The sequence below is a fragment of the Heterodontus francisci genome, chromosome 20 (genome assembly GCF_036365525.1).
Source record: "Heterodontus francisci isolate sHetFra1 chromosome 20, sHetFra1.hap1, whole genome shotgun sequence".
NCBI classification, from domain to species: domain Eukaryota; kingdom Metazoa; phylum Chordata; class Chondrichthyes; order Heterodontiformes; family Heterodontidae; genus Heterodontus; species Heterodontus francisci.
Genome location: NC_090390.1, coordinates 86,876,698 through 86,898,894, shown reverse-complemented (window position 1 = coordinate 86,898,894; position 22,197 = coordinate 86,876,698). Strand labels below are relative to the sequence as shown.

Sequence of the window (22,197 nt, the reverse complement as noted above, 5' to 3'; positions counted from 1 at the left end):
CTCCCCTGCTCTTCGACAAATAAAGCTATGGGATCTTTTACATCCATCTGAGAGGGCAGAAGGGACTTTTTTATTCTTTCACAGGATGTGGGCTTCACTGGCTAGGCCAGCATTTATTGCCCATCCCTAATTGCCCTTGAGAAGGTGGTAGTGAGCTGCCTTCTTGAACCACTGCAGTCCATGTGAGGTAGGTACACCCACAGTGCTGTTAGGGTGTTCCAGGATTTTGACCCAGCGACAGTGAAGGAATGGCCGATATAGTTCCAAGTCAGGATGGTGTGTGACTTGGAGGGGAACTTGCAGGTGGTGGTGTTCCCATGCATGTGCTGCCCTTGTCCTTCTAGATGGTAGAGGTCGCGGGTTTGGAAGGTGCTGTCGAAGGAGCCTTGGTGCATTGCTGCAGTGCATCTTGTAGATGGTACACACTGCTGTCACTGTGCGTCGGTGCTGGATGGGGTGCCAGTCAAGTGGGCTACTTTGTCCTGGATGGTGTCGAGCTTCTTGAGTGTTGTTGGAGCTGCACCCATCCAGGCAAGTGGAGAGTATTCCATCTCACTCCTGACTTGTGCCTTGTAGATGGTGGACAGGCTTTGGGGAGTCAGGAGGTGAGTTACTCACTGCAGGATTCCCAGCCTCTGACCTGCTCTTGTAGCCACAGTATTTATATGGCTACTCCAGTTCAGTTTCTGGTCAATGGTAACCCCCACGATGTTGATAGTGGGGGATTCAATGATGGTAATGCCATTTAATGTCAACAGGAGTTGGTTAGATTCTCTCTTGTGTCTTTCATGACCTCAGGACATCCCAAAGCACTTCGTAGCCAATGAAGTAATTTTTGAAATGTAGTCACTGTTGTAATGTAGGAAACAACAGCTATTTTGCACAAAACAAGATCCCACACACAGCAATAAGATAAACAACCAGCTGTAGCCTAAGCTCAACGCATTGGATTCAATCCATCTGGATGGACAGTAAGGCTGCTTTAAATAAACACACGACATTGGTCTCTCTCTCGCTGTGTTAAGAACCTGGTGATACCAGCTCTAGGTTTGCTTTTCATTAGTTTAGAACCTGTTCCCCCTTTTCTTGCTCTTGATTGCTTTGTGGTGGAGTTAATTATTTTGTATTAATTCACACACCTACACCAGATTTTCTCTCACATACAGAAAAATATCTCATTTTCACATCATTTTTATTGGAGAACTGATTCCTCTTTGCATGTTTTTTGATGTGCTTCATACAGTTTACAGTGCAAGACAGATCTCAGGACAATTATTGGAACACAATTTAAACATTTTTAAGATAGCTTCAGGTGAAAGTCTATTTCCTCATGGAATATCATAATTTCAGCCTATTAATGTCTTCAGTATTCACATAATAGCAGAGCCTTGGTTTAACATCTCTGAGAGATTACAACTCCGACAGTACTGAACTCCCTCAGTAGTGATCCTCTGACAGTGCTGCACTCCCTCAGTACTGACCATCTGACAGTGCTGCACTCCCTCAGTACTGACCCTCTGACAGTGCAGCACTCCCTCAGTACTGCCCCACCGACAGTACTGAACTCCCTCAGTACTGACCCTCTGACAGTGCAGCACTCCCTCAGTATTGACCCTCCGACAGTGCAGCACTCCCTTAGTACTGATCCTCTGACAGTGCAGCACTCCCTCAGTACTGACCCTCTGACAGTGCAGCACTCCCTCAGTACTGCCCCACCGACAGTACTGAACTCCCTCAGTACTGACCCTCTGACAGTGCAGCACTCCCTCAGTACTGACCCTCCGACAGTGCAGCACTCCCTTAGTACTGATCCTCTGACAGTGCAGCATTCCCTCAGTACTGACCCTCCGACAGTGCAGCATTCCCTCAGTACTGACCCTCCGACAGTGCTGCCTGCACTCCCTCAGTACTGCTCTGGGAGTGTCGACCTGGATTATGCAAAGTCTTAGAACTGACCTCAAAACTGCAACCTTTGCACCCAGAGGTGAGAGTGTCATCCAACAAGCCAAGCTGCTGCAGTACACAAGTTGACAGAGAAGGAGTTAATTACTGGCCTTTACGATCAGGCTGAGTGAACAACAAGGTGCATTTATACCTTCAACATAGAAAAACATCCCAAGGTGCTTCACAGGGGTGGGGTAATCTGAAAGTGGACACCAGACCAAAGGAGGAGAAATTCAGAGGGGTGACTCAAAGCTTGGTCAAAGAGGTTGGTTTTAACAAGGTGAAGGACAAAGGAAGTTTAGAGAGAGAATCCCAAAGCACGTGGTTGAGGCAGCTGAAGGCAATGGCCACCAACAGTGGGGCAAAGGAACCGGAGGTACACAAAGACACCTGCATCACAGGAATGGAGACACAGAGAAGACTGAGCTGTAAGAAACTACAACTGATCCAAGAGATTTAATCGAGATGTTCAAAATCGTGAACGGTTTGGATAGAGTAAATAAGGAGAAACTGTTTCCACTGGCAGGAGGGTCGTTAACCAGAGGACGCAGAGTTAAAATAATTGGAAAAAGAACCAGACAGGAGATGAGGAAATATTTTTTGATCGGAATGCGCTGCCTGAAAGGGCGGTGGAAACAGATTCAATAACTTCCAAAAGGGAATTGGATCAATACTTGAAGAGGAAAAATTTGCAGAGTTATGGGGAAAGAGCAGGGGAGCATTGCATTGCTCTTTCAAAGAGACGGTACAGGCATGATGGGTCGAATGGCCTCCTTCTGTGCTGTAAGTTTCAATGATACCCAGTGGTCTGACAGCAGTGAGGCATTGGAGGGGTCGAGAGAGGAGATAGACAGAGCTGGGTGTTGTCAGTGTGCACGTGTTAGCTGAACCATATAGCTCTGCTGAGAGGCAGCATGTAAATGAGGAAGAGGAGGGGGTCAAGGAGAGGACCTTGGGGGACCCCAGAAGTAATTTGCACAAGGTGGAACAGGAGCCATCGCAGGAGATTCTCTTACTACAATCGGAGAACATTCAGACAGATGGGGAGAGTTGACCTGGAACTCCAAGTGAAACAGCAATGCACAAAAGAGGGGATCCGCTCACTCCCGGCTGTAGCAGTGAGTTTCTGCAGAAACACCAGTGTCCATTCAGACTGTTGGCGAGGCTCCTTGGTCAGTCTCCAAAGCTTTGGCCATTGATGGGATCCTGGGCCACCTCTAGTCAGTCCAGAAGCAGCCTCTCACTCTCAGAGTCTGTGTCCTCACCGCCGTGCCACACTGTGTCCAGGAACGAATCAAATGACATTTCCTTGCAGGTAGAGGGAGAGAAAAAACATATTGCCCCGATTGAATTTTTGAGATACTAATATTTTAAAGTTTTTGTTTTGGGTGCAGACTACTCCCTATCCCACCGCGCCCCCACCTCCCTCCACACACACAGACCTCAAACCCTGGCCGAGGACAGGTCTGGGCTGTGGGGTGGTATTTGTTGGGCCTTGACATGCAATACATCTTCCTTGGAGGAACAGGAAGGCAGAGAGCCCAGGACTGGGGCCTTCCCTAGATACTGTTCACTATGGGGCCTTGGGACCATTCGGAAATGTGACAGCCAAGGCTCAATGGGTTGCACTCTCTAGCCTCTCAGTTATAAGATCGTGAGTTCAAGTCCCACTCCAGGAGCTTGAGTTCCAAATATAGGATGTGAAGTATTGAGGGAGCAGTCCATGAGAGAGGTATCATCTCTCGGAAGACCTTAAACCGAAGCCCTCTGGCGGATGTAGAAGATCCCAGGGGCCACTATTTCGAAGAAGAGCAGGGGCGCTCTCCCCGGTGTCCTGGCCAATATTGATCTTTCAACATCACAAAAACAGATGATCTGGTCCTTTACCTCACTGCTGGTTTTGGGAGCTTGCTGTGCACAATTTAGTTGCCGTGTTTTATACAACAGTGACTACACTTCTGCTGTAAAGCAGTTTGAGACATCCTGAGATGGTGAAAGTTGCTACAGAAATGCATGTTCTTTCTTTCCTAACCTTTTCTATGTTTTTTTTTTGCACCCATTGGTTTCAATATTGACCTTTTGAGACTTTGTCAACTCCTGCCGAACGAATTGTTCCAAAATATTCATCTCCCACTGGTTAGCCTCAAAAAGGACCAGAATGTAGTTCAAGTACCTGAAACCCAGTCTCAACCAGCAGACTGTAGGCAGCTTTCAGACTCTTGCTGAAGGTGTACTGGTCCTCCAGCCCAGTTAAACTCGTAGGGTCAAAATAAATGCTCTGTAAGGCAAATATAAAACACACATACAGAGTTACCAAGAGCTTTGCAAAGCTGTCTGTTCTTTCCCAACATCTGTCTGTCTCTAGATCCTACCTCTCTGCAGTATACAATGTTGGAATTAAAATCCCCAGGGTGAAGACCATGATACCAGCAAAAGTTCAGGAATCTTATGCATCGCTTGAGAAGCTTTCTGTGGTCCATGCCCAATCCTCTCGGTCTTCCAAATCCTGGAACGTAAACCACAGGTAATTTATTACTGGACCGAGGGTAGGGGAGAGCCCATGATAGGCGATAACGTAGATGGACTGTGGGAGGAGATTAAATGAGTCAAAAACTGTAGCCACATTATTCCAGTTGTGGGTCTGTTTGGAACTTTCCTATCTCCCTCTTTCCAACTTTTCATCCCAAGTGAAGAAGCAAAGTTCACTGCAGTCTGAAAGTTGGAAAGAGGGACAGCGAAGATGGGGAAAATCAAGAAGACTTGAAATAGCCTTTAAAAAAAAACACTGGGGAAAAAATGTGTTTTTTTAGTTTACATACGAACTAGGAGCAGGAGTAGGCCCCTCGAGTCTGCTCCGCAATTCAACAAGATCACGCCTGATCTGATTGTAACCTCAACTTCACATTCCCACCAATCCCTGATAACCTTTCACCCACCTTATCAAGAATCTATCTACCTCTGCCTTAAAAATATTCAAAGACTCTGCTTCCACCGCCTTTTGAGGAAGAGAATTCCAAAGACTCACGACCCTCTGAGAGAAAACATTTCTCCTCATCTCTGTCTTAAATTTTTAAACAGTGACCCCTAATTCTAGATTCTCCCACAAGAGGAAACATCCTTTCCACATCCACCCTGTCAAGACCCCACAGGATCTTATATGTTTCAATCAAGTAGCCTCTTATTCTAAACAGCAGCAGATACAATCCGAGCCTGTTCAACCTTTCCTCATAAGACAGCCTGACAATTCCAGGTATCAGTCTAGTAAACCTTCTCTGAACTGCTTCCAATGCATTTACATCCTTCCTTAAATAAGGAGACCAATACTGTACACAGTACCCCAGATATGGTCTCACCAATGCCCTGTATAACTGAAGCATAACCTCCCTACTTTTGTATTCAATTCCCCTCGCGATAAATGATAACATTCTATTAGCTTTCCTAATTACATGCTGTACCTGCATACCAACCTTTTGCAATTCACGCACTAGGACACCCAGATCCCTCTGCATCTCAGAGCTCTGCAATCTCTCACCATTTAGATAATATGCTTCTTTTTTATTCTTCCTGCCAAAATGGACAATTTCACATTTTCCCACATTATACTCCACTTGCCAGGTCTTTGCCCACTCACTTAACCTATCTATATCCCTTTGTAGCCCCCTTATGTCCTCTTCACAAGTTACTTTCCTACCTATCTTTGTGTCATCAGCAAATTTAGCAACCATACCTTCAGTCCCTTCATGCAAGTCATTTATATAAAGTGTAAAAGTTGAGGCCCCAGCACAGATTCCTGTGACACATCTTGCCAACCAGAAAATGAACCATTGTTTCCTGTTAGCTAGCCAGTCTTCTATCCATGCCAATATGTTACCCCCTACACCATGAACTTTTATTTTCCGCAATAACCTTTGATGTGCCACCTTATTAAATGCCTTCTGGAAATCTAAGTACAATACATCCACCAGTTCCCCTTTATCCACAACACATTACTTATTCAAAAAACTCCAATAAATTGGTTAAACATGATTTCCCTTTCTCAAAACCATGTTGACTCTGCCTGATTACCTTGAATTTTTCAAAGTTTAAAAAGAATAACTTTGCAACCCACCAATAACTTCTCTGTCTTGTGTTAAATAGAGTATTGATCCCTTGCGGTCACACACCACGGCGTAGGGCACAAGTATGACCATATCTGGCTGCAGTCTCAAGAAGTTCTGCAGTCCCTTCCGCCAGTCTGAGAGAACTGTCTCCTGGGAACAGAGAGAAGGGGATTAGATGGGGTCGGACAAACACCGAACACAGGCAGACCCTGGACAAATGTTCAACTTAACTCCGCATCAACCAAATACTACACAGAGAACAGTGAGACAGTTCCCCACGTATTCAACTACTCAAACAGACCTGAGTTATACAGTGACAGACCTGAACCCACCAGTACGAGAAACCCAGTGTAATATAGTGACAGACCTGTCCCCACCAGTACTGTACCCCAGTGTTAAACAGTGACAGACCTGTCCCCACCAGTACAGTTCCCCGTGTTACACAGTGACAGACCTGTCCTCACCAGTACTGTATCCCAGTGTTATATAATGACAGATCTGTCCCCACCAGTACTGTACCCCAGTGTTAAACAGTGACAGACCTGTCCCCACCAGTACAGTTCCCCGTGTTACACAGTGACAGATCTGTCCCCACCAGTACTGTACCCCACTGTTCTATAGTGACAGACCTGTAACCCCAGTACTGTACCCCAGTGTTCTATTGTGACAGAGCTGAACCCACCAGTAATGTACCCCAGTGTCCTATAGTGACAGACCTGTCCTCATAAGTACTGTACCCCAGTGTTCTATAGTGACAGACCTGTCCTCACCAGGACTGTACCCGTGTTCTATAGTGACAGACCTGTCCTCAGCAGTACTGTACCCCAGTGTTCTATAGTGACAGACCTGTACCCACCAGTACTGTACCCCATTGTTCTATAGTGACAGACCTGTCCTCACCAGTACTGTACCCCAGTGTTCTATAGTGACAGACCTGTCCTCACCAGTACTGTACCCCAGTGTTCTATAGTGACAGACCTGTACCCAACAGTACTGTACCCCAGTGTTCTATACTGACAGACCTGAACCCACCAGTACTGTACCCCAGTGTTCTATAGTGACAGACCTGTCCTCACCAGTACTGTAACCCAGTGTTCTATAGTGACAGACCTGACCCCACCAGTACTGTACCCCAGTGTTCTATACTGACAGACCTGTCCCCAACAGGACTGTACCCCAGTGTTCTATACTGACAGACCTGAATCCACCAGTACTGTACCCCAGTGTTCTATAGTGACAGACCTGTACCCACCAGTACTGTACCCCAGTGTTCTATACTGACAGACCTGAACCCACCAGTACTGTACCCGATTGTTCTATACTGACAGACCTGAACCCGCCAGTACTGTACCCCAGTGTTCTATAGTGACAGACCTGTCCCCACCAGTACTGTACCCCAGTGTTCGATAGTGACAGACCTGAACCCACCAGTACTGTACCCCAGTGTTCTATACTGACAGACCTGAACCCACCAGTACTGTACCCCAGTGTTCTATAGTGACAGAGCTGTCCCCACCAGTACTGTAACCCCGTGTTCTATAGTGACAGACCTGACCCCACCAGTACTGTACCCCAGTGTTCTATACTGACAGACCTGTCCCCACCAGTACTGTAACCCAGTGTTCTATAGTGACAGACCTGTCCCCACCAGTACTGTAACCCAGTGTTCTATAGTGACAGACCTGTCCCCACCAGTACTGTACCCCAGTGTTCTATAGTGACAGACCTGAACCCACCAGTACTGTACCCCAGTGTTCTATACTGACAGACCTGAACCCACCAGTACTGTACCCCAGTGTTCTATAGTGACAGAGCTGTCCCCACCAGTACTGTAACCCAGTGTTCAATAGTGACAGACCTGTACCCACCAGTACTGTACCCCAGTGTTCTCTAGTGACAGACCTAAACCCACCAGTACTGTACCTCAGTGTTCTATAGTGACAGACCTGAACCCACCAGTACTGTACCCCAGTGTTCTAGTGACAGAGCTGTACCCACCAGTACTGTACCCCAGTGTTCTATAGTGACAGAGCTGTCCTCACCAGTACTGTACCCCAGTGTTCTATAGTGACAGACCTGTACCCACCAGTACTGTAACCCAGTGTTATACAGTGACAGACCTGTATCCACCAGTACTGTACTCCAGTGTGATACAGTGACAGACCTGTCCCCACCTGTACAGTTCACGGTGTAACACAGTGACAGATCTGTCCCCACCAGTACTGTACCCCAGTGTTCTATAGTGACAGACCTGTACCCCCAGTACTGTACCCCAGTGTTCTATACTGACAGACCTGAACCCACCAGTACTGTACCCCAATGTTCTATAGTGACAGACCTGAACCCACCAGTACTGTACCCCAGTGTTCTATAGTGACAGACCTGTCCTCACCAGTACTGTACCCCAGTGTTCTATAGTGACAGACCTGTCCTCACCAGTACTGTACCCCAGTGTTCTATAGTGACAGACCTGAACCCACCAGAACTGTACCACAGTGTTCTATAGTGACAGACCTGTCCTCATAAGTACTGTACCCCAGTGTTCTATAGTGATAGACCTGTCCTCAGCAGTACTGTACCCCAGTGTTCTATAGTGATAGACCTGTCCTCAGCAGTACTGTACCCCAGTGTTCTATAGTGACAGACCTGTCCTCACCAGTACTGTACCCCAGTGTTCTATAGTGACAGACCTGTACCCACCAGTACTGTACCCCAGTTTCTATAGTGACAGACCTGTCCTCATAAGTACTGTACCCCAGTGTTCTATAGTGACAGACCTGAACCCACAAGTACTGTACCCCAGTGTTCTATACTGACAGACCTGTCCTCATAAGTACTGTACCCCAGTGTTCTATAGTGACAGACCTGAACCCACTAGTATTGTACCCCAGTGTTCTATCATGACAGACCTGTCCTCACCAGTACTGTACCCCAGTGTTCTATAATGACAGACCTGTACCCACCAGTACTGTACCCCAGTGTTCTATAGTGACAGACCTGTCCTCACCAGTACTGTACCCCAGTGTTCTATAGTGACAGACCTGAACCCACCAGTACTGTACCCCAGTGTTCTATAGTGACAGACCTGTCCTCACCAGTACTGTACCCGTGTTCTATAGTGACAGACCTGTCCTCAGCAGTACTGTACCCCAGTGTTCTATAGTGACAGACCTGTACCCACCAGTACTGTACCCCATTGTTCTATAGTGACAGACCTGTCCTCACCAGTACTCTACCCCAGTGTTCTAGTGACAGAGCTGTACCCTCCAGTACCGTACCCCAGTGTTCTAGTGACAGAGCTGTACCCACCAGTACTGTCCCCCAGTGTTCTATAGTGACAGAGCTGTCCTCACCAGTACTGTACCCCAGTGTTCTATAGTGACAGACCTGTACCCACCAGTACTGTACCCCAGTGTTATACAGTGACAGACCTGTACCCACCAATACTGTAACCGAGTGTTATACAGTGACAGACCTCAACCCACTAGTATTGTACCCCAGTGTTCTATCATGACAGACCTGTCCTCACCAGTACTGTACCCCAGTGTTCCATAATGACAGACCTGTACCCACCAGTACTGTACCCCAGTGTTCTATAGTGACAGACCTGTCCTCACCAGTACTGTACCCCAGTGTTCTATAGTGACATACCTGTCCTCATAAGTACTGTACCCCAGTGTTCTATAGTGACAGACCTGTCCTCACCAGTACTGTACCCCAGTGTTCTATAGTGACAGACCTGAACCCACAAGTACTGTACCCCAGTGTTCTATAGTGACAGAACTGTCCTCACCAGTACTGTACCCGTGTTCTATAGTGACAGACCTGTCCTCAGCAGTACTGTACTCCAGTGTGCTATAGTGACAGACCTGTACCCACCAGTACTGTACCCCATTGTTCTATAGTGACAGACCTGTCCTCACCAGTACTCTACCCCAGTGTTCTAGTGACAGAGCTGTACCCACCAGTACTGTACCCCAGTGTTCTAGTGACAGAGCTGTACCCACCAGTACTGTCCCCCAGTGTTCTATAGTGACAGAGCTGTCCTCACCAGTACTGTACCCCAGTGTTCTATAGTGACAGACCTGTACCCACCAGTACTGTACCCCAGTGTTATACAGTGACAGACCTGTACCCACCAATACTGTAACCCAGTGTTATACAGTGACAGACCTGTACCCACCAGTACTGTACTCCAGTGTTATACAGTGACAGAACTGTCCCCACCAGTACAGATCCCCGTGTTACACAGTGACAGATCTGTCCCCACCAGTGTTCTATAGTGACAGACCTGTACCCCCAGTACTGTACCCCAGTGTTCTATAGTGACAGACCTGAACCCACCAGTACTGTACTCCAGTGTTCTATAGTGACAGACCTGAATTCACCAGTACTGTACCCCAGTGTTCTATAGTGACAGACCTGAACCCACCAGTACTGTACCCCAGTGTTCTATAGTGACAGACCTGTCCTCACCAGTACTGTACCCCAGTGTTCTATAGTGACAGACCTGTACCCAACAGTAATGTACCCCAGTGTTCTATACTGACAGACCTGAACCCACCAGTACTGTACCCCAGTGTTCTATACTGACAGACCTGAACCCACCAGTACTGTACCCCAGTGTTCTATAGTGACAGACCTGTCCCCAACAGGACTGTACCCCAGTGTTCTATACTGACAGACCTGAATCCACCAGTACTGTACCCCAGTGTTCTATAGTGACAGACCTGTACCCACCAGTACTGTACCCCAGTGTTCTATACTGACAGACCTGAACCCACCAGTACTGTACCCGAGTGTTCTATACTGACAGACCTGAACCCACCAGTACTGTCCCCCAGTGTTCTATAGTGACAGAGCTGTCCTCACCAGTACTGTACCCCAGTGTTCTATAGTGACAGACCTGTACCCACCAGTACTGTACCCCAGTGTTATACAGTGACAGACCTGTACCCACCAATACTGTAACCGAGTGTTATACAGTGACAGACCTCAACCCACTAGTATTGTACCCCAGTGTTCTATCATGACAGACCTGTCCTCACCAGTACTGTACCCCAGTGTTCCATAATGACAGACCTGTACCCACCAGTACTGTACCCCAGTGTTCTATAGTGACAGACCTGTCCTCACCAGTACTGTACCCCAGTGTTCTATAGTGACATACCTGTCCTCATAAGTACTGTACCCCAGTGTTCTATAGTGACAGACCTGTCCTCACCAGTACTGTACCCCAGTGTTCTATAGTGACAGACCTGAACCCACAAGTACTGTACCCCAGTGTTCTATAGTGACAGAACTGTCCTCACCAGTACTGTACCCCAGTGTTCTATAGTGACAGACCTGTACCCACCAGTACTGTAACCCAGTGTTATACAGTGACAGACCTGTATCCACCAGTACTGTACTCCAGTGTGATACAGTGACAGACCTGTCCCCACCTGTACAGTTCACCGTGTAACACAGTGACAGATCTGTCCCCACCAGTACTGTACCCCAGTGTTCTATAGTGACAGACCTGTACCCCCAGTACTGTACCCCAGTGTTCTATACTGACAGACCTGAACCCACCAGTACTGTACCCCAATGTTCTATAGTGACAGACCTGAACCCACCAGTACTGTACCCCAGTGTTCTATAGTGACAGACCTGTCCTCACCAGTACTGTACCCCAGTGTTCTATAGTGACAGACCTGTCCTCACCAGTACTGTACCCCAGTGTTCTATAGTGACAGACCTGAACCCACCAGAACTGTACCACAGTGTTCTATAGTGACAGACCTGTCCTCATAAGTACTGTACCCCAGTGTTCTATAGTGATAGACCTGTCCTCAGCAGTACTGTACCCCAGTGTTCTATAGTGATAGACCTGTCCTCAGCAGTACTGTACCCCAGTGTTCTATAGTGACAGACCTGTCCTCACCAGTACTGTACCCCAGTGTTCTATAGTGACAGACCTGTACCCACCAGTACTGTACCCCAGTGTTCTATAGTGACAGACCTGTCCTCACCAGTACTGTACCCCAGTTTCTATAGTGACAGACCTGTCCTCATAAGTACTGTACCCCAGTGTTCTATAGTGACAGACCTGAACCCACAAGTACTGTACCCCAGTGTTCTATACTGACAGACCTGTCCTCATAAGTACTGTACCCCAGTGTTCTATAGTGACAGACCTGAACCCACTAGTATTGTACCCCAGTGTTCTATCATGACAGACCTGTCCTCACCAGTACTGTACCCCAGTGTTCTATAATGACAGACCTGTACCCACCAGTACTGTACCCCAGTGTTCTGTAGTGACAGACCTGTCCTCACCAGTACTGTACCCCAGTGTTCTATAGTGACAGACCTGAACCCACCAGTACTGTACCCCAGTGTTCTATAGTGACAGACCTGTCCTCACCAGTACTGTACCCGTGTTCTATAGTGACAGACCTGTCCTCAGCAGTACTGTACCCCAGTGTTCTATAGTGACAGACCTGTACCCACCAGTACTGTACCCCATTGTTCTATAGTGACAGACCTGTCCTCACCAGTACTCTACCCCAGTGTTCTAGTGACAGAGCTGTACCCTCCAGTACCGTACCCCAGTGTTCTAGTGACAGAGCTGTACCCACCAGTACTGTCCCCCAGTGTTCTATAGTGACAGAGCTGTCCTCACCAGTACTGTACCCCAGTGTTCTATAGTGACAGACCTGTACCCACCAGTACTGTACCCCAGTGTTATACAGTGACAGACCTGTACCCACCAATACTGTAACCGAGTGTTATACAGTGACAGACCTCAACCCACTAGTATTGTACCCCAGTGTTCTATCATGACAGACCTGTCCTCACCAGTACTGTACCCCAGTGTTCCATAATGACAGACCTGTACCCACCAGTACTGTACCCCAGTGTTCTATAGTGACAGACCTGTCCTCACCAGTACTGTACCCCAGTGTTCTATAGTGACATACCTGTCCTCATAAGTACTGTACCCCAGTGTTCTATAGTGACAGACCTGTCCTCACCAGTACTGTACCCCAGTGTTCTATAGTGACAGACCTGAACCCACAAGTACTGTACTCCAGTGTTATACAGTGACAGAACTGTCCCCACCAGTACAGATCCCCGTGTTACACAGTGACAGATCTGTCCCCACCAGTGTTCTATAGTGACAGACCTGTACCCCCAGTACTGTACCCCAGTGTTCTATAGTGACAGACCTGAACCCACCAGTACTGTACTCCAGTGTTCTATAGTGACAGACCTGAATTCACCAGTACTGTACCCCAGTGTTCTATAGTGACAGACCTGAACCCACCAGTACTGTACCCCAGTGTTCTATAGTGACAGACCTGTCCTCACCAGTACTGTACCCCAGTGTTCTATAGTGACAGACCTGTACCCAACAGTAATGTACCCCAGTGTTCTATACTGACAGACCTGAACCCACCAGTACTGTACCCCAGTGTTCTATACTGACAGACCTGAACCCACCAGTACTGTACCCCAGTGTTCTATAGTGACAGACCTGTCCCCAACAGGACTGTACCCCAGTGTTCTATACTGACAGACCTGAATCCACCAGTACTGTACCCCAGTGTTCTATAGTGACAGACCTGTACCCACCAGTACTGTACCCCAGTGTTCTATACTGACAGACCTGAACCCACCAGTACTGTACCCGAGTGTTCTATACTGACAGACCTGAACCCACCAGTACTGTCCCCCAGTGTTCTATAGTGACAGAGCTGTCCTCACCAGTACTGTACCCCAGTGTTCTATAGTGACAGACCTGTACCCACCAGTACTGTACCCCAGTGTTATACAGTGACAGACCTGTACCCACCAATACTGTAACCGAGTGTTATACAGTGACAGACCTCAACCCACTAGTATTGTACCCCAGTGTTCTATCATGACAGACCTGTCCTCACCAGTACTGTACCCCAGTGTTCCATAATGACAGACCTGTACCCACCAGTACTGTACCCCAGTGTTCTATAGTGACAGACCTGTCCTCACCAGTACTGTACCCCAGTGTTCTATAGTGACATACCTGTCCTCATAAGTACTGTACCCCAGTGTTCTATAGTGACAGACCTGTCCTCACCAGTACTGTACCCCAGTGTTCTATAGTGACAGACCTGAACCCACAAGTACTGTACCCCAGTGTTCTATAGTGACAGAACTGTCCTCACCAGTACTGTACCCGTGTTCTATAGTGACAGACCTGTCCTCAGCAGTACTGTACTCCAGTGTGCTATAGTGACAGACCTGTACCCACCAGTACTGTACCCCATTGTTCTATAGTGACAGACCTGTCCTCACCAGTACTCTACCCCAGTGTTCTAGTGACAGAGCTGTACCCACCAGTACTGTACCCCAGTGTTCTAGTGACAGAGCTGTACCCACCAGTACTGTCCCCCAGTGTTCTATAGTGACAGAGCTGTCCTCACCAGTACTGTACCCCAGTGTTCTATAGTGACAGACCTGTACCCACCAGTACTGTACCCCAGTGTTATACAGTGACAGACCTGTACCCACCAATACTGTAACCCAGTGTTATACAGTGACAGACCTGTACCCACCAGTACTGTACTCCAGTGTTATACAGTGACAGAACTGTCCCCACCAGTACAGATCCCCGTGTTACACAGTGACAGATCTGTCCCCACCAGTGTTCTATAGTGACAGACCTGTACCCCCAGTACTGTACCCCAGTGTTCTATAGTGACAGACCTGAACCCACCAGTACTGTACCCCAGTGTTCTATACTGACAGACCTGAAACCACCAGTACTGTACCCCAGTGTTCTATAGTGACAGACCTGTCCCCAACAGGACTGTACCCCAGTGTTCTATACTGACAGACCTGAATCCACCAGTACTGTACCCCAGTGTTCTATAGTGACAGACCTGTACCCACCAGTACTGTACCCCAGTGTTCTATACTGACAGACCTGAACCCACCAGTACTGTACCCGAGTGTTCTATACTGACAGACCTGAACCCACCAGTACTGTCCCCCAGTGTTCTATAGTGACAGAGCTGTCCTCACCAGTACTGTACCCCAGTGTTCTATAGTGACAGACCTGTACCCACCAGTACTGTACCCCAGTGTTATACAGTGACAGACCTGTACCCACCAATACTGTAACCGAGTGTTATACAGTGACAGACCTCAACCCACTAGTATTGTACCCCAGTGTTCTATCATGACAGACCTGTCCTCACCAGTACTGTACCCCAGTGTTCCATAATGACAGACCTGTACCCACCAGTACTGTACCCCAGTGTTCTATAGTGACAGACCTGTCCTCACCAGTACTGTACCCCAGTGTTCTATAGTGACATACCTGTCCTCATAAGTACTGTACCCCAGTGTTCTATAGTGACAGACCTGTCCTCACCAGTACTGTACCCCAGTGTTCTATAGTGACAGACCTGAACCCACAAGTACTGTACCCCAGTGTTCTATAGTGACAGAACTGTCCTCACCAGTACTGTACCCGTGTTCTATAGTGACAGACCTGTCCTCAGCAGTACTGTACTCCAGTGTGCTATAGTGACAGACCTGTACCCACCAGTACTGTACCCCATTGTTCTATAGTGACAGACCTGTCCTCACCAGTACTCTACCCCAGTGTTCTAGTGACAGAGCTGTACCCACCAGTACTGTACCCCAGTGTTCTAGTGACAGAGCTGTACCCACCAGTACTGTCCCCCAGTGTTCTATAGTGACAGAGCTGTCCTCACCAGTACTGTACCCCAGTGTTCTATAGTGACAGACCTGTACCCACCAGTACTGTACCCCAGTGTTATACAGTGACAGACCTGTACCCACCAATACTGTAACCCAGTGTTATACAGTGACAGACCTGTACCCACCAGTACTGTACTCCAGTGTTATACAGTGACAGAACTGTCCCCACCAGTACAGATCCCCGTGTTACACAGTGACAGATCTGTCCCCACCAGTGTTCTATAGTGACAGACCTGTACCCCCAGTACTGTACCCCAGTGTTCTATAGTGACAGACCTGAACCCACCAGTACTGTACTCCAGTGTTCTATAGTGACAGACCTGAATTCACCAGTACTGTACCCCAGTGTTCTATAGTGACAGACCTGAACCCACCAGTACTGTACCCCAGTGTTCTATAGTGACAGACCTGTCCTCACCAGTACTGTACCCCAGTGTTCTATAGTGACAGACCTGTACCCAACAGTAATGTACCCCAGTGTTCTATACTGACAGACCTGAACCCACCAGTACTGTACCCCAGTGTTCTATACTGACAGACCTGAACCCACCAGTACTGTACCCCAGTGTTCTATAGTGACAGACCTGTCCCCAACAGGACTGTACCCCAGTGTTCTATACTGACAGACCTGAATCCACCAGTACTGTACCCCAGTGTTCTATAGTGACAGACCTGTACCCACCAGTACTGTACCCCAGTGTTCTATACTGACAGACCTGAACCCACCAGTACTGTACCCGAGTGTTCTATACTGACAGACCTGAACCCACCAGTACTGTCCCCCAGTGTTCTATAGTGACAGAGCTGTCCTCACCAGTACTGTACCCCAGTGTTCTATAGTGACAGACCTGTACCCACCAGTACTGTACCCCAGTGTTATACAGTGACAGACCTGTACCCACCAATACTGTAACCGAGTGTTATACAGTGACAGACCTCAACCCACTAGTATTGTACCCCAGTGTTCTATCATGACAGACCTGTCCTCACCAGTACTGTACCCCAGTGTTCCATAATGACAGACCTGTACCCACCAGTACTGTACCCCAGTGTTCCATAGTGACAGACCTGTCCTCACCAGTACTGTACCCCAGTGTTCTATAGTGACATACCTGTCCTCATAAGTACTGTACCCCAGTGTTCTATAGTGACAGACCTGTCCTCACCAGTACTGTACCCCAGTGTTCTATAGTGACAGACCTGAACCCACAAGTACTGTACCCCAGTGTTCTATAGTGACAGAACTGTCCTCACCAGTACTGTACCCGTGTTCTATAGTGACAGACCTGTCCTCAGCAGTACTGTACTCCAGTGTGCTATAGTGACAGACCTGTACCCACCAGTACTGTACCCCATTGTTCTATAGTGACAGACCTGTCCTCACCAGTACTCTACCCCAGTGTTCTAGTGACAGAGCTGTACCCACCAGTACTGTACCCCAGTGTTCTAGTGACAGAGCTGTACCCACCAGTACTGTCCCCCAGTGTTCTATAGTGACAGAGCTGTCCTCACCAGTACTGTACCCCAGTGTTCTATAGTGACAGACCTGTACCCACCAGTACTGTACCCCAGTGTTATACAGTGACAGACCTGTACCCACCAATACTGTAACCCAGTGTTATACAGTGACAGACCTGTACCCACCAGTACTGTACTCCAGTGTTATACAGTGACAGAACTGTCTCCACCAGTACAGATCCCCGTGTTACACAGTGACAGATCTGTCCCCACCAGTGTTCTATAGTGACAGACCTGTACCCCCAGTACTGTACCCCAGTGTTCTATAGTGACATACCTGAACCCACCAGTACTGTACTCCAGTGTTCTATAGTGACAGACCTGAATTCACCAGTACTGTACCCCAGTGTTCTATAGTGACAGACCTGAACCCACCAGTACTGTACCCCAGTGTTCTATAGTGACAGACCTGTCCTCACCAGTACTGTACCCCAGTGTTCTATAGTGACAGACCTGTACCCAACAGTAATGTACCCCAGTGTTCTATACTGACAGACCTGAACCCACCAGTACTGTACCCCAGTGTTCTATACTGACAGACCTGAACCCACCAGTACTGTACCCCAGTGTTCTATAGTGACAGACCTGTCCCCAACAGGACTGTACCCCAGTGTTCTATACTGACAGACCTGAATCCACCAGTACTGTACCCCAGTGTTCTATAGTGACAGACCTGTACCCACCAGTACTGTACCCCAGTGTTCTATACTGACAGACCTGAACCCACCAGTACTGTACCCGAGTGTTCTATACTGACAGACCTGAACCCACCAGTACTGTATCCCAGTGTTCTATACTGACAGACCTGAACCCACCAGTACTGTACCCCAGTGTTCTATAGTGACAGACCTGTCCTCACCAGTACTGTACCCCAGTGTTCTATAGTGACAGACCTGTCCTCACCAGTACTGTACCCCAGTGTTCTATAGTGACAGACCTGAACCCACCAGAACTGTACCACAGTGTTCTATAGTGACAGACCTGTCCTCATAAGTACTGTACCCCAGTGTTCTATAGTGATAGACCTGTCCTCAGCAGTACTGTACCCCAGTGTTCTATAGTGATAGACCTGTCCTCAGCAGTACTGTACCCCAGTGTTCTATAGTGACAGACCTGTCCTCACCAGTACTGTACCCCAGTGTTCTATAGTGACAGACCTGTACCCACCAGTACTGTACCCCAGTGTTCTATAGTGACAGACCTGTCCTCACCAGTACTGTACCCCAGTTTCTATAGTGACAGACCTGTCCTCATAAGTACTGTACCCCAGTGTTCTATAGTGACAGACCTGAACCCACCAGTACTGTACCCCAGTGTTCTATACTGACAGACCTGTCCTCATAAGTACTGTCCCCCAGTGTTCTATAGTGACAGACCTGAACCCACTAGTACTGTACCCCAGTGTTCTATCATGACAGACCTGTCCTCACCAGTACTGTACCCCAGTGTTCTATCATGACAGACCTGTCCTCACCAGTACTGTACCCCAGTGTTCTATAGTGACAGACCTGAACCCACTAGTATTGTACCCCAGTGTTCTATAGTGACAGACCTGAATCCACCAGTACTGTACCCCAGTGTTCTATAGTGACAGACCTGTACCCACCAGTACTGTACCCCAGTGTTCTGTACTGACAGACCTGAACCCACCAGTACTGTACCCCAGTGTTCTATTGTGACAGACCTGTCCCCACCAGTACTGTACCCCAGTGTTCTATAGTGACAGACCTGAACCCACCAGTACTGTACCCCAGTGTTCTATACTGACAGACCTGAACCCACAAGTACTGTACCCCAGTGTTCTATACTGACAGACCTGAACCCACCAGTACTGTACCCCAGTGTTCTATAGTGACAGAGCTGTCCCCACCAGTACTGTAACCCAGTGTTCTATAGTGACAGACCTGTACCCACCAGTACTGTACCCCAGTGTTCTCTAGTGACAGACCTGAACCCACCAGTACTGTACCCCAGTGTTCTATAGTGACAGACCTGAACCCACCAGTACTGTACCCCAGTGTTCTATAGTGACAGACCTGAACCCACCAGTACTGTACCCCAGTGTTCTATAGTAACAGACCTGTCCTCACCAATACTGTACCCCAGTGTTCTATACTGACAGACCTGAACCCACCAGTACTGTACCCCAGTGTTCTATAGTAACAGACCTGTCCTCACCAATACTGTACCCCAGTGTTCTATAGTGACAGACCTGAACCCACCAGTACTGTACCCCAGTGTTCTATAGTGACAGAGCTGTCCCCACCAGTACTGTACCCCAGTGTTCTATAGTGACAGACCTGAACCCACCAGTACTGTACCCCAGTGTTCTATAATGACAGACCTGTCCTCACCAGTACTGTACCCCAGTGTTCTATAGTGACAGACCTGAACCCACCAGTACTGTACCCCAGTGTTCTATAGTGACAGACCTGTCCCCACCAGTACTGTACCCCAGTGTTCTATAGTGACAGAGCTTTACCCACCAGTACTGTACCCCAGTGTTCTATAGTGACAGAGCTGTACCCACCAGTACTGTACCCCAGTGTTCTATAGTGACAGAGCTGTACCCACCAGTACTGTACCCCATTGTTCTATAGTGACAGAGCTGTACCCACCAGTACTGTACCCCAGTGTTCTAGTAACAGAGCTGTACCCACCAGTACTGTACCCCAGTGTTCTAGTGACAGAGCTGTACCCACCAGTACTGTCCCCCAGTGTTCTATAGTGACAGAGCTGTCCTCACCAGTACTGTACCCCAGTGTTCTATAGTGACAGACCTGTACCCACCAGTACTGTAACCCAGTGTTATACAGTGACAGACCTGTATCCACCAGTACTGTACTCCAGTGTGATACAGTGACAGACCTGTCCCCACCTGTACAGTTCCCCGTGTAACACAGTGACAGATCTGTCCCCACCAGTACTGTACCCCAGTGTTCTATAGTGACAGACCTGTACCCCCAGTACTGTACCCCAGTGTTCTATACTGACAGACCTGAACCCACCAGTACTGTACCCCAATGTTCTATAGTGACAGACCTGAACCCACCAGTACTGTACCCCAGTGTTCTATAGTGACAGACCTGTCCTCACCAGTACTGTACCCCAGTGTTCTATAGTGACAGACCTGTCCTCACCAGTACTGTACCCCAGTGTTCTATAGTGACAGACCTGAACCCACCAGAACTGTACCACAGTGTTCTATAGTGACAGACCTGTCCTCATAAGTACTGTACCCCAGTGTTCTATAGTGATAGACCTGTCCTCAGCAGTACTGTACCCCAGTGTTCTATAGTGATAGACCTGTCCTCAGCAGTACTGTACCCCAGTGTTCTATAGTGACAGACCTGTCCTCACCAGTACTGTACCCCAGTGTTCTATAGTGACAGACCTGTACCCACCAGTACTGTACCCCAGTGTTCTATAGTGACAGACCTGTCCTCACCAGTACTGTACCCCAGTTTCTATAGTGACAGACCTGTCCTCATAAGTACTGTACCCCAGTGTTCTATAGTGACAGACCTGAACCCACCAGTACTGTACCCCAGTGTTCTATAGTGACAGACCTGTCCTCATAAGTACTGTACCCCAGTGTTCTATAGTGACAGACCTGAACCCACTAGTATTGTACCCCAGTGTTCTATCATGACATACCTGTCCTCACCAGTACTGTACCCCAGTGTTCTATAATGACAGACCTGTACCCACCAGTACTGTACCCCAGTGTTCTATAGTGACAGACCTGTCCTCACCAGTACTGTACCCCAGTGTTCTATAGTGACAGACCTGTCCTCATAAGTACTGTACCCCAGTGTTCTATAGTGACAGACCTGTCCTCACCAGTACTGTACCCCAGTGTTCTATAGTGACAGACCTGAACCCACCAGTACTGTACCCCAGTGTTCTATAGTGACAGACCTGTCCTCACCAGTATTGTACCCGTGTTCTATAGTGACAGACCTGTCCTCAGCAGTATTGTACCCCAGTGTTCTATAGTGACAGACCTGTACCCACCAGTACTGTACCCCATTGTTCTATAGTGACAGACCTGTCCTCACCAGTACTCTACCCCAGTGTTCTAGTGACAGAGCTGTACCCTCCAGTACCGTACCCCAGTGTTCTAGTGACAGAGCTGTACCCACCAGTACTGTCCCCCAGTGTTCTATAGTGACAGAGCTGTCCTCACCAGTACTGTACCCCAGTGTTCTATAGTGACAGACCTGTACCCACCAGTACTGTACCCCAGTGTTATACAGTGACAGACCTGTACCCACCAATACTGTAACCGAGTGTTATACAGTGACAGACCTCAACCCACTAGTATTGTACCCCAGTGTTCTATCATGACAGACCTGTCCTCACCAGTACTGTACCCCAGTGTTCCATAATGACAGACCTGTACCCACCAGTACTGTACCCCAGTGTTCTATAGTGACAGACCTGTCCTCACCAGTACTGTACCCCAGTGTTCTATAGTGACATACCTGTCCTCATAAGTACTGTACCCCAGTGTTCTATAGTGACAGACCTGTCCTCACCAGTACTGTACCCCAGTGTTCTATAGTGACAGACCTGAACCCACAAGTACTGTACCCCAGTGTTCTATAGTGACAGAACTGTCCTCACCAGTACTGTACCCGTGTTCTATAGTGACAGACCTGTCCTCAGCAGTACTGTACTCCAGTGTGCTATAGTGACAGACCTGTACCCACCAGTACTGTACCCCATTGTTCTATAGTGACAGACCTGTCCTCACCAGTATTCTACCCCAGTGTTCTAGTGACAGAGCTGTACCCACCAGTACTGTACCCCAGTGTTCTAGTGACAGAGCTGTACCCACCAGTACTGTCCCCCAGTGTTCTATAGTGACAGAGCT

At 48.2% G+C, this 22,197-nt stretch overlaps 1 protein-coding gene across 1 annotated transcript in view; it reads right to left on the bottom strand.

The window, feature by feature from the left end:
• Window positions 1-1,210: 1,210 nt before the first annotated feature.
• The window catches only part of LOC137380982 (uncharacterized), a 67,068-nt gene continuing 46,081 nt past the window's right edge, over window positions 1,211-22,197 (bottom strand). Inside the window, exons 6-9 of the mRNA XM_068053398.1 lie at window positions 6,053-6,194; window positions 4,317-4,450; window positions 4,118-4,222; window positions 1,211-3,252 (exon numbers count right to left, since the gene is read on the bottom strand). Coding sequence (XP_067909499.1) covers window positions 3,166-3,252; window positions 4,118-4,222; window positions 4,317-4,450; window positions 6,053-6,194 — 468 coding nt within the window. The 3' untranslated portion in view covers window positions 1,211-3,165. The remainder of the gene's footprint in view (window positions 3,253-4,117; window positions 4,223-4,316; window positions 4,451-6,052; window positions 6,195-22,197) is intronic.